The sequence below is a fragment of the Centropristis striata genome, chromosome 14 (assembly GCF_030273125.1).
Source record: "Centropristis striata isolate RG_2023a ecotype Rhode Island chromosome 14, C.striata_1.0, whole genome shotgun sequence".
Lineage (NCBI taxonomy): Eukaryota > Metazoa > Chordata > Actinopteri > Perciformes > Serranidae > Centropristis > Centropristis striata.
This window is the reverse complement of record NC_081530.1, coordinates 2,604,540-2,618,147: the sequence shown is the minus strand read 5'-3', so window position 1 is coordinate 2,618,147 and position 13,608 is coordinate 2,604,540. Positions and strand designations below refer to the sequence as shown.

Genomic DNA, 13,608 nt, shown 5'->3' with positions numbered 1-13,608 from the left:
GGAGACTCTTATTAGTACTACTTATTAGACTTATTAGTTATATTTTTAGAGTTTCAAGTCTTCTTCAATACAGCTTGTGAGTTTTGTAAATGATTGTACCATCTATAGTAAAATAGAAGACAAACAGGGTATGCTTCTTAGAACTTTGACCCTTTCAAAGTGCATTTTCACATCATGAGAGTTAACTGTAACATTTTAGTCACCTAAAAACATTAGCTTATCACTTAGTATCATACTCCAAAACTCCAAAATGCCAAACTCGAAGCTTTAAACCAATGGGTGGCTAACGATGGCTACGATCACTTCTTTTAAACAGTCTGTGGGTGAGAGACAGACAATAGTGAAAAGGAAGAAAGTGATGTTTGAAACCTGATTTCTTCACATCTTGTATGACACCTGTCACATATATTTTGTTGTGTCCTTGTCCTCAGAAAATCCTGACGATGATCCCCACAGAGGAGGAGAAGCAGAAGATCCAGGAGGCCCAGCTGGCCAACCCTGACGTCCCGCTGGGCTCCGCAGAGCAGTTCCTCCTCACTCTGTCCTCCATCAGCGAGCTCTCTGCCAGACTCCAGCTCTGGGCCTTCAAGATGGACTACGAGGCAACGCAGAAGGTCTCTAGACACATGAGACCATGTTGTGATTATATAAAACTAGAGCAGAGGGAAGGCCAAACCAAATCCACATTTAAAAATCATACCAAAGAAGTGAATTCTGTTTCATAAAAGCAGAACCAGACAGACACACACATAGCCAAATGAACTGTGCACCATAAAGATTTGACTAAATGTGCACCGCATGTGTGCATTTGTGCGTCTTATGCCCGATGTCAGAAAGTATCAACATCCCTTTGAGTACAAACAACATCCGCAAAGCATCAACATAGTTACATCATAACAAAATATGCACGCTTATTAGCAGCACCTCGTCTTCCTCTGGCACACCATGTTTTACTCGGGCGAAGAATGCATCCAGGAGGAGAAGTTCAAAGTGAAAACCCAGAGAGCGAAAAAAAACACGCCGCCCCTCCCCCTCCCCCTCCCTGTCCTGTAAATTTTACGGCTTTCCGCAGGACGCCGTTGTCTTTAATCTCCATGAAAGGCTAGATTCCTGACCGCACGTTCGGCAGAGCGGCGTTCCCGACTCGACTCTGTGGGACGGTTTGGTAGTGGGAGGCTTAATGGAGGGCAGCATACCGTGCAGGCACACAACAGAGACCTGCTGCACAAAAACAAACGCTTCATATAATCAGAAGCAGGTTTGATAGCGACGGCTGACCGAGACAGCAACCTTTAAACAAACTGTCATGACCTCAAACAAGCACAGATGATTTGTGCTGGGAGACGGAGTGCACCTGTTCTCCACTTTTATAGCTGTAGACTAATGAAACGCATGTTTTTGGGAGTCCTAATTGACTGAACTAATGATGTATGTGTTTTCCTCCCCTCAGGAAGTTGCAGAGCCGCTGCAGGATCTGAAGGAGGGTATGGAACAGCTGGAGAAGAACAAAACTCTCCGTTACATCCTCTCCACACTGCTCTCTATGGGAAACTTCCTCAATAGCACCAATGTGAGTCACAGGTTCATCACACTGGGACATAATGACAAGCTTCTTTTGTTTGGAGCAGTAGTTTGTAGTAATTGTAGAGATAGTCAGTGATTTTAAGAGTGTGGATTTTCTAAGCCTGTAATTTGTAGATTAAAAATTACATCACATAGCTACTATATACTGGTGAGAACGCACATACTCTTTGCTCAGTCAAAAAAAAAGACACAAAGTGACCAAAAAAAGACACAAAATGACCAAAAAAGACACAAAATGACCAAAAAAAGACACAAAGTGACCAAAAAGAAACAAAATGACCCAAAAAAGACACAAAGTGGCACAAAAAAGAAGTAAAATGACCAAAAAAGACACAAAGTGACCAAAAAAAAGACACAAAGTGACCAAAAAAAGACACAAAATGGCCCAAAAAAGAAACAAAATGACCAAAAAAAGACATTAAATGACCAAAAAGACACAAAGTGACCAAAAAAAGACACAAAGTGACCAAAAAAAGACACTAAATGGCCCAAAAAAGAAACAAAATGACCAAAAAAAGAAACAAAATGACCAAAAAAAGATACAAAGTGACCAAAAAAAGACAAAGTGACCAAAAAAGACACAAAGTGACCAAAAAAAGACATTAAATGACCAAAAAGACACACATTAACAGTGGAGACAGAGCTGACTTCCAAAATGATTTTGTGACCCCCAGAAATCATCTCGTGACCCCAATTGGGGTCGGGACCCCAAGGTTGAGAATAGCTGATATATGGTACCTACATAAAACTGATCACAAAAGGTCTATGGATTATCTCGAGTACTTTACTTTAGACTTGTGATTCCTTGAAAGAGACTTCGCTGTTGAGTTTTTCAAAACGCCATCTAGTTCCCTTATATTTGAGATGAGGCAGACATCTGGACTGATAAATAGCACTACAGATAAGAGAAGAAATAGACATTCTGGATCTTTATTTCTTTGCTTGTTTTGTCCAGGCGAAAGGCTTCGAGCTGACATATTTGGAGAAGGTTCCAGAGGTGAAGGACACGGTTCATAAGCAGTCTCTGCTGCATCACGCCTGCTCCGTGGTGGTGGAGAACTTCCCTCAGAGCACCGACCTCTACTCCGAGATCGGAGCCATCACACGATCTGCAAAGGTACGCTCACTGATGGGAAGATTACATAAACATAAACAGTCTCTCTGTTTGAACAAACATCACTATGAAGTGTAGTGTCACTTATAATAGATGAGCAATAAAGTATATTTTAATATCAATAAGCAAACAAAAGATTAATAAAGGCATAATGGGTGGGTTATGGGTGTTTGTAATGCTATTATGAAGAATTATAAGATACTCATGAGGCTTTTATTAATGTTCTTATTATACATCTCTTATAGCCTGCTATTAGCTGTATTATAATGCCATTATTAACACTTATATAGGCTTATAAACACACAGTAATGTTAATAAGCATCTTGTAAGGACTTACAAGGGCCTTATTACTTGTTAATTAATGGTTATTACAAGGACCTTAACCCTTTATCAAGCGAAGAACCATATTTGCTAACTTCAGCGGATATCTAAAATAAAAATATTTCGAGAAAAAAGTTGCAAATTTACTAGATTAAAGTCGCAAATCTACAAGAAAGAAAGTCGCAGATTTAAGAGATTTAAAGTGGCAAATCTGCGTGGAAAAAAGTCACAGATTTACGAGAAAGAAGTGGGAAAAAAGCAACTTTTTCTCGCAGATTCACCACTTTAAACCTTGTAAATCTGCGACTTTTTTTGCACAAATTTGCCACTTTAAATCTCGTAAATCTGCAACTTTTTACTTGTAGATTTGCCACTTTAAATCTCGTAAATCTGCGACTTTTTTCTCACAAATTTGCCACTTTAAATCTCTTAAATTTGCAACTTTTTTTCTTGTAGATTTGCCACTTTAAATCTCGTAAATCTGCGACTTTTTTCTTGTAGATTTGCCACTTTAATCTAGTAAATTTGCACATTTTTTCTCGACCCCATTTTGATATCCACTGAAGTTACCAAATATAGTCCTTCGCCTGATAAAGGGTTAATATAAAGCGTTACCGTCTTTTCCTTCAAATCATAAAATCATCATAAAGAACTTTTGTGTATATGTTCCGAAATTTTCTGCAAAAGAAAACAAACTTAAATATGAATTGATAAATCATATATTTACTTTACATTATGACAGAAGGCTAGGTGGGATGTTTTAAATACCTTTCCTGTATCATCGTCTCTTCTCTCAGGTGGACTTCGACCAGCTGCAGGAGAACCTGTGTCAGATGGAGCGGCGCTGCAAAGCATCATGGGATCACCTGAAGGTGATCGCCAAGCACGAGATGAAGCCGCAGCTGAAGCAGAAGATGTCTGACTTCCTCAAAGACTGCGCTGAGAGGATTATTATACTCAAGATCGTTCACCGCAGGATCATCAACAGGTACATCCCGTCATTACAAACACAACATTCTGCTGTTCCCACATTACTTCAGTTATATTTTACTAAATGTCTCGTGAAACCATAAAAGTATAGAATGGACTAGAAACAACCTACTTCCCATAACCTACATACCTATAACCATTTGTTACAAATAAATATATTAAATGTAGTTTAAGTTGTAAAATTACAGTTACTTGGAAGCCGAGTAATAACCATAAATTATAATAATTATAATGAAAATATTATTATTATTACTATTATTATTGTTATTATTATTAATAATAATAATAAAAATAATAATAATAATACATTTATAAAAAAAAGAAAATAAAGCCTCAAATTTCTAGTGGGTAGTTAAACTTTGGTTATAGATCTTAACCCTTTATCAGGCGAAGAACTATATTTGGTAACTTCAGGTAATATTTCGAGAAAAAAGTTGCAAATTTACTAGATTAAAGTGGCAAATCTACAATTTTGAGTTAGCATTGATATGCTAATGGCTTCTCTTGTAGCTGTAATAAGCAGCCCCGCTAGCATCAGTGAGCCGCTAGCATCAGTTAGCAGCTAGCATCAGTTAACCTCTAGCATCAGTTAGCCGCTAGCATCAGTTAGCCTCTAGCATCAGTTAGCCTCTAGCATCAGTTAGCCGCTAGCTTTCGCTAATGAATTTCACCGATTTCCCGCATTTCACAACACAGAAATAAGAGTTAGCAGAACTATTGTCCCTTGTTGTGAACCCCAACTTAAAGATATAAGTAACAACAACTCACCAACTTGTTTTTGATACAATAATTTATATTTCCAAGTTTTACCAACTTAAATCACTATTTTAGGCCAAAAAATACAAGTTGGCTTTTTTGCAGTGTAGCATCTCACCTTAGACAGCCTAACATACACCGACCTGTGAGCGTCATAAAACTGGAGACACATTACTTCTCGCTCCTTCTCGCAGGTTCCACTCGTTCCTGTTGTACCTGGGTCACCCGGCCTACAGTGTGAGAGAGATCAGCGTCCACAGGTTCAGTAAAATCCTCAGCGAGTTCGCGCTGGAGTACCGAACCACCCGAGACCGCGTGCTGCAGCAGAAACAGAAACGAGCCGACCACCGCGAACGCAACAAGACGAGAGGAAAGATGATCATGGACGTCAACGCTCCTGTGAGCATCTCTCACACACACACATACTGGTTTTCATACATCACGGGGACTTCAGTTTTATCATCCCTTGTGGGGACCACCCTTTCTAGAGGTTGTAGAGAGCTGAAAATAATTTAGTAAACTTGCTATAGCCAAGTTAGCCTATACACGCCTTCAAACCTCTGAAATGATGAAGTGATATTTTAATCAGGCTTTATAGGGACATCCGGAAAAACTAGTAAACATGCATTCAGGGTACATCATTGACATTAATTAACATATTTCACACAGATTATTTGGTGACTAATGGGGACCTACTTTTACATACTTTTCTAAGAAGCCAATTATAATTATGCCATTTGCAAAAATAGTAAATAACATTAAGGACAAAAATAATATTGAATAGAGACAGTTCAAATTATGTTGAAGTTTAGATGTTCATATATTGCAAAGCATTTTTTAACAATTATATTAAATGCATTGTTCTCATTGTTTGAAAATATTTTTCATTTGTAGCCTTATTTACAGGGACAGTTTGTGTCAAAACTAGTTTTCATGAACCTTCTTCAGCTATGATTTGTTCAATGTGAAACACACACACACACACACACACACTCAGTCTTTACACTCTATTTCTTCTCTTTCCAAATCTGCCAGCTGCTTTTCTTCTTCATTTTCTTTGACTTTCACCCTTTCTTTCCCCTGTAGTCTGATGATGAAGACGAGAGTGAGGTATCCTGTGTAAGGGCTGTCTGCATCTGTGTGTGTGTGTATGAGTGCATGAAACCACTAACCCTGACTGCTGTAGTTCTCAACCTTTTTGAGTCGTGACCCCCAATTTAACATGCATGTTGTCCGCAACCCCCACTCACTGAACAGAATCTCACACGCACAGTTCAGATCACCCAAAAAAGAAACAAAATGACCCAAAAAAGACACAAAATGACCAAAAAAAGAAACAAAATGACCACAAAATGACTAAAAAAGACACAAAATGACCCAAAAAAGACACAAAATGACCAAAAAAAGAAACAAAATGACCACAAAATGACTAAAAAAGACACAAAATGACCCAAAAAAGACACAAAATGACCCAAAAAAGAAACAAAATGACTAAAAAAAGACACAAAATGACAAAAAAAAGAAACAAAATGACCAAACAAGACACAAATTGACCACAAAATGATAAAAAAAAAGACACAAAATGACCAAAAAGACACAAATTGACCACAAAATGATAAAAAAAGACACAAAATGACTAAAAAAAGACACAAAATGACCAAAAAAAGGAAACAAAATGACCAAACAAGACACAAATTGACCACAAAATGATTAAAAAAAAGACACAATATGACCAAAAAGACACAAATTGACCACAAAATGATCAAAAAAAGATACAAAATGACCAAAAAGACTAAAACACATTACCACATGAACACTTTAACACAGTGGAGACAGAGCTGACTTCCAAAATGATTTGGCGACCCCCAGAAATCATCTCGCGACCCCAATTGGGGTCCCGACCCCAAGGTTGAGAACAGCTGCCTGACTGGACCACTTCACCTCAAAGTTTCACAGGTTTTAACATCTGATTGGATCAGTCAATAAAGTAGAATAGACTTTATAATCTCATGATGTTTTTTAATTGATGCTTCAGATTTGGCATGTTTGAGTCAAAGCCTAAAATCATCAAAACATCAGCGGCTGAGTTCTTATCCTCTGTCTGTCTTTCTGTTCTCTCTCTCCATCAGGCTGGTCGTTATGGCTCCAGCAGCAGCAACAGCGCCCCCGGTGGCAGCCAGGAGGTGCAGCACCCTCAGGGTCTGGGCCACACCGAGGACGCTGCAGAACACGAGCACATGAAGGCCGTGCTGAGGACCAGCCTCAGCGGCGGCGACAAGGAGGCCAGCGGCGTGCCCGGGCTCCGGACACGGACAAGATGCCGGCCCGGAAGAGGAGGTGAGGCTGACAGGAAGTTCCTTTTATGGTCAGAGAGACTCACTGCACTATAAAGCAGACCTGGGCATAAAAAAATATCAAACATTAGCATTAGCACTAGAGCTAACAAGCACTTTTACTATAGTTAAGAAGACAACAAATATAGCCACTAATATATATGACAGAAGAAAATAAACTATAGAAGCCTTTTCATACTTTATATCAACTTTATATGAATTACGACGCACTCGTTATTATTTACCGTTTGTTTTGTTTTTTCATTTAACTGTTCTACTGGTTATTTCCTGTCACTACCTTTCAAAATGAAAGCACCCGTTTCACACTGGACGGCACCTTTTCAAAATAAAAGCATCACAACATTGTTAAACACCTTGAGAATGTACAAACATGAAAAACAAGCTCTATAATACAAAAACACAAATAGGAAACTTACTAAAGGTCATTTACAGTTGTGTTTAAAATAAATGTTAAAGTGATATAGTGATTGGAGTATTTACCACTTTTTACTGCTATATTTGATTTACTCCACATTAACAGTCTTATCATAACATGTGTTCCTATCAGTAGCAGCTCAAAACCAGATCATTTACTGTATTTTATAAAGCGATTAAATTAATTTTGAGCAGAATTTAGTTCAGAGTTTTGGTCCGGCCCCTGCAACCTTCATGGTATTGGTCATGTGGTCTATAAAGGGTCTCCTCTCTTATGCCGTTCTCCTTCTGCGTGTTTTTTTCCTTCAGGTCGCACGGTGCAGGCGTGGACTCCTCCTGTGGAGGACACTCAGGTCTGTGGAGACGACGCTGCGGATGAGATCATGGAGCGCATCGTGAGGTCGGCCACGCAGGGTCCAGGAACCAGAGCGCAGCCCCGAGAGAGGAGGAGGTCCAGGGCCAACCGCAAGTCATGTACGACCTTTAACCTCTGTCCCAAATACAGACCACATAGAGAGTTTATAAAAGTTTATAAAGGTGCAAGAGTGAAAGCAGAACTTACTAAAACATGTTTTTTTAAAAACTGTTGTTAATATAGTACTATTTAGATTTTTATGTATTCAATAAGTGTATTCTGTGAAGCTTATTGGGTGTTTGGAAGGAACCTGCCAATTGGATTATCTATAACATTAACGATCAATTAATCGATTCATCGCTGCATACATACATGTGCAAAATAAAAGCTATATATACAGTACTATGCAAAAGCCTGTTTTGATAACAGATGCTTTTATTTTGAAAGGACGAAAAGAGACTTGATCCTGTCAATTGTAAAAACTATATCAACTGAGATTATACTGTAAAGATAACGTCAAGGAGTTCAATATTTTATGTTTTAGCCCCCAAAAGAGGCATGAGGTTTGTTTTCCCAATAATCTTGCATATTTAAATGTGTTCTGTGTTTAAATAAGTTTTGGATCAAATTAAACCAAGTAATTCATGCTAGCAAGGTTTGATACAGTAAGCAAATTTTGCTCAAATTAATACTCTCGTATTCCTCCGTGTGTTTTATAGTTGTTATTGCAACTTTCAGTTTGCAAACTGGAGCTTTATCCAACTTAATTCTCAGCTCATCGGTTTATTCACGTTCAGAACTAAACGCTCGGCCATGTTTCATGTTTGTTCAGTGAGAACTGATATGCAGTCAGAGATAAAATAAAAATAAAAATATGCACAGATCGATTCAAAATTCCACTATTAATCGATCATTGATTAATTATTCCCATCCTTAATACATACGGTATATAGTTAGTATGTCATATGGAACTGAGACACTACACCTTTCACACAATGATCATGTGATATCTCCTCTCTCCTCTCCCCTCCTCCTCTCTTCCTTTCCTCTCCTCCTCTCCTCCTCCTCCCTCTCCTCTCTTCCTCCTCTCCTCTCCTCCTCCTCCCTCTCCTCTCTTCCTCCTCTCCTCTCCCCTCCTCCTTTCCTCTCCTCTCCCCCCTCCTCCTCTCCTCTCCTCCTCCTTCCTCTCCTCTCTTCCTCCTCTCCTCTCCTCCTCCTCCCTCTCCTCTCTTCCTCCTCTCCTCTCCTCCTCCTCCCTCTCCTCTCTTCCTCCTCTCCTCTCCCCTCCTCCTTTCCTCTCCTCTCCCCCCTCCTCCTCTCCTCTCCTCCTCCTTCCTCTCCTCTCTTCCTCCTCTCCTCTCCCCTCCTCCTTTCCTCTCCCCCCTCCTCCTCTCCTTTCCTCCTCCTCCCTCTCTTCTCTTCTTCCTCTCCTCTGCTCACCTCCCCCTCTCCTCTCCCCTCCTCCTTTCCTCTCATCTCCTCCTCCTCTCCCCCTCTCCTCTCCCCTCCTCTCTTCCTCCTCCTTCCCTCTCCTCTCCTCTCCTTCTCTCCGCTCCTTTCCTCTCCCCCTCTCCCCTCCACCTCTCTTCCCCTCCTCCCCTCTTCCTTTCCTCTCCCCGCTCCTCCTCTTCCCTCCCCTCCTCCTTTCCTCTCATCTCCTCCTCCTCTCCCCCTCTCCTCTCCCCTCCTCTCTTCCTCCTCCTTCCCTCTCCTCTCCTTCTCTCCGCTCCTTTCCTCTCCCCCTCTCCCCTCCACCTCTCTTCCCCTCCTCTCCTCTTCCTTTCCTCTCCCCGCTCCTTCTCTCCCCTCCTCTTCCCTCCCCTCCTCCTTTCCTCTCCTCTCCCCTTCTTCCTCTTCCCTCCTCCTCTCCTCCTCTCTCCTCTCCTCACAGTGAGGCGGACTCTGAAGAACGGTCTTACTCCTGAGGAGGCTCTGGCTTTAGGACTAACTGATTCTCCAGACACTTGAATCTGATGCGTCTGCTGTCGTAGCCGCTGAAACAAACTGACAGTCGAGGAGGCGACTCCTCTTTCTCCTCCACACTAAACAGCTGAGTTGTTTCACAAGTCACAAACCCCTTTTAGGTTTTTTGCCAGCTGCTAATTTTGCCTGATGTGTCTGAGTGATGAAGCTGCAGCCACAATAGTGTTTTTTTTTTTGTTTGTTTTTTTATGCAACGCAAAGAAAAAAATCTTCTTGAGGAAGAAAGTGGAAGTGAAGAAAGAGAACTGATGTATTCAACCTGGCAAAGGAAAAGAACATTTGAAATCCAGCGACGTCGCCTCGACTCTGAATGGAAACATTTCTCATCTAAACATATATTTGAAATGTTGCATTAGTCCAAAGAGATCACTTTCTGCAGCTGTGACTTCACCACGTTTCATTTATTTAAGCTGTGAATTTGGGTTGTAAAGGTTAACGGGACGAGGATGAAGTTCGATTTTGTTCTCTTATCCACTTTCAGAGAATCGCCACAAACAAAAGAGGCTCACTAAGAATTATTGTGTTCTGAAAAGGCAAATGTTTGCTTCTGCAGCTGCACGTTTGACAAGTGACGAGTGTAGTTTTGTGTCGTAAGAACGCGAAAGGTTTTCAATCTGATGTGCCTTTAATCTAAAAAAAAGGGACGATAACGTACCTTTTCACCATCTCTCCCTCTTGCTTCAGTCACCTCCTACTTCTCAGATAACTCACTAATGTCACATCCACAGGTCTAGTTACATTGTGTACGACTGTTGATTACACTTTTTTTATTTTATTTTGGCAAAATATTTATTTGCAAAGCTCGGACATGGTGCACCTTACTCAACATTGAAAGTTTCTAATGCTGAAATGAACTAAACAAAGACAAAAGGAAGTATTTATTTCAGAGGAAAGTGTTTGTAAAGTGTAAAAAGACAAAAAGGTAAAGACATTTTTAAAATTTTAATAATCTATTTTGAAGGACATGCAGATAATTCTGCAGAAAAAAATGTGTAAATGCCCTCGTCAGCTGCCAGGTACTACGTAGTACTACAGTGTGCATGTTTAGTGCGGTTCATGTGATGTATTATTTTTGTAATTTCTGTAGAAACTTGTATTATAGTTTGAGAGAAAGTGGGGAAACGAGTCTATTCTGTGAATTGCAATCAAAGATAAAAGAAATGAAAGATGTGATCGTAGCTGAAATGTGTGTTTTCAAGGTATTGCTGAGCGAGCGGAGCAGCGTTTGGGCATTTACTTTGAACTCTGCGGTCACATTGAACTTTGTATGAACTTGAACAGTTTGTGGATAATGTAAGTCTCAGCTGAACCACCTGCTCCTCTCACAGTGCAACAAACAGGGAGATAAATATAGATCGCTGCATAAATATAATGTGGTGAGCTGAACGGGACACTTTCACTTGAAATGCTGTGTATACACACTCTGCAATAAAAAACAAAAACATTGAGTGGGGGAAAAAAAGGATGTGCATGTCTTTCTTCTTCACTGTTTTCTTTCATATCATGAACACACACTGGAACACATAGTCTAGATGGAATTGTCCAAAAAGTGAAAGTGAGGAGCATTTATGGGTACAAGTCAGGAACTGGCCTACTTTACTTATTTCAAGGGTGCTGAATCAAAAAAAAAATGGTTCCCAAGCGAAATTTTGAGTTTTTGACCTTCTCATTTGCATATCGAAATGGCCACCAAATTGCCCATCTTGCTCAGTTGTTGGACCATTTTCCAGTTTTTTTGTAAGTAGGCAATCAAAGATGAGGAAATTAAGTTTCTGGATCTATAGTCTAGGGTCAGAGCAAGGATATAGTGGAGGCTCAGTGTCTTTTTTATGTATATTTATATATATGCAAAATACCAACTTTTAAGGTGAAATTAAGCATTATTTGTGTCATTTTTTAAGGCCGACATAAATATTCAATCAATCACTTTTAAATGTTCCAGTTGGTATTTTGCATATATATATATATATATATATATTGCTCTGCTTCTCTCCTGGTGACGGCTACCTGTCAATCAAAGGTAGCCCCGCCCCAAATCATACGATTCTTTATCTTCTATTTTCTTCTAAATGGGGCCATTATTAGAACTGTTGACATCAAATTGTCTTGAAGAAGATTTTTTACTAGTGATTGAGACCATATTGTTGTCCTGAAAAAACTTTCTGAGGTAATAAATCAAGTCAGAAGTTTTCAAATTTTGCACTGAAATGAATGGGCAGATTTTTTTTGCAGCCAAACTTAGCACCCCCTACTGGAATTTTCGGTGGATTGCAGGCTTAAGGCACTTCCTGGTGGCCTCCATGCTCAGACACTATGCTGACTGCAGTGTTTCATGATTTCTGCACTAAGGTGGCTGCAGGCTCGTACCTGGCAGGAGCCTTTTCTTTGGCCGATGTGATCATCTTTCCAAACATTGCTTATGCGTTTCGTTTTGGGTAGGTGGTCATCTGTAATACTTGATGGAAGAATCAGCCCAGACTGTTCAGTGCCATGACATCATAACCTTGTTTTTTCTTCTCTTTAGGCTGTCTGTTGGACGTTACCCCAAACTGGCTAAATATTACAGCCTGTTGAAGGACAGAGCCAGCATTAAAGCCAGCTGGCCCCCACACAAAACATTGTATTCACCATTACATCCTTAAGTTAGTTTTCTGGTAAAGTGAATTAAAAAAAAATTGAAATGTGTGTTAATGTTTACTTTTCCATTTAGAATTCTCTCAAAGGAGACTCCTTTGTTCATCAAATATATATAATATATAAAGTTTTTCCCCCCAACTTTGATTAAACATTTCGAAATACCAACATTAATATCCTATACTAATTCCAAGCAGCTTATTTAAAGCAGTAGTTCTCAACCTTTTTGAGTCGCGACCCCCAATTTAACATGCATGTTGTCCGCGACCCCCGCTCACTGAACACAATCTCACACGCACAGTTCAGATCACCCAAAAAAAGAAACAAAATGACCCAAAAAAGAAACAAAATGATCCAAAAAAGAAACAAAATGACCAAAAACAGACACAAAATGACTAAAAAAAGACACAAAATGACCACAAAAGAAACAAAATGGCCAAAAAAAGAAACAAAATTACCAAAAAAGGAAACAAAATTACCAAAAAGACACAATATGACCAAAAAAGACACAAAATTACCAAAAAAAGGAAACAAAATGACCAAACAAGACACAAATTGACCACAAAATGATTAAAAAAAGACACAAAATGACCAAAAACACACAAAATGATCAAAAAGACTAAAACACATTACCACATGAACACTTTAACACAGTGGAGACAGAGCTGACTTCCAAAATGATTTGGCGACCCCCAGAAATCAGCTAATCTCAACCCCAAGGTTGAGAATAGCTGATTTAAGGTAATACAGGGTGAAAAAAATCATACAAAATAAAAACAATAACATAATAAAAAGCAATAAAGTAATGCAAAAAAAAAAAAAATCCAAAAAAGAAACAGAAATCAATTAAAGGTGAATTTATAATGTCAATAATTTATATTTCCAAGTTTTACCAACTTAAATCACTGTTTTAGGCCAAAAAATACAAGTTGGCTTTTTTTTGCAGTGTACTCATTACTCCCCAATCATATCAAAGCAGTTCAGAGTGAAAGAAATGTTCACCAACCACACACTAAAAGGAAGTTGCACCCGCTTGGTATAAAAGAGACATCTGGCACATTTCAGCTTCACTTCTTCCACAACTTAAGTTGGTGTTAGGTAGC

At 39.4% G+C, this 13,608-nt stretch overlaps 1 protein-coding gene across 1 annotated transcript in view; it reads left to right on the top strand.

The window, feature by feature from the left end:
* fhod3a (formin homology 2 domain containing 3a) overlaps nt 1–11,320 on the top strand; it is a 96,599-nt gene extending 85,279 nt beyond the window's left edge. Inside the window, exons 20-28 of the mRNA XM_059349607.1 lie at nt 432–614; nt 1,451–1,570; nt 2,540–2,701; nt 3,817–4,007; nt 4,960–5,164; nt 5,852–5,875; nt 6,895–7,102; nt 7,843–8,007; nt 9,780–11,320. Coding sequence (XP_059205590.1) covers nt 432–614; nt 1,451–1,570; nt 2,540–2,701; nt 3,817–4,007; nt 4,960–5,164; nt 5,852–5,875; nt 6,895–7,102; nt 7,843–8,007; nt 9,780–9,856 — 1,335 coding nt within the window. The 3' untranslated portion in view covers nt 9,857–11,320. The remainder of the gene's footprint in view (nt 1–431; nt 615–1,450; nt 1,571–2,539; nt 2,702–3,816; nt 4,008–4,959; nt 5,165–5,851; nt 5,876–6,894; nt 7,103–7,842; nt 8,008–9,779) is intronic.
* Nucleotides 11,321–13,608: the final 2,288 nt, after the last annotated feature.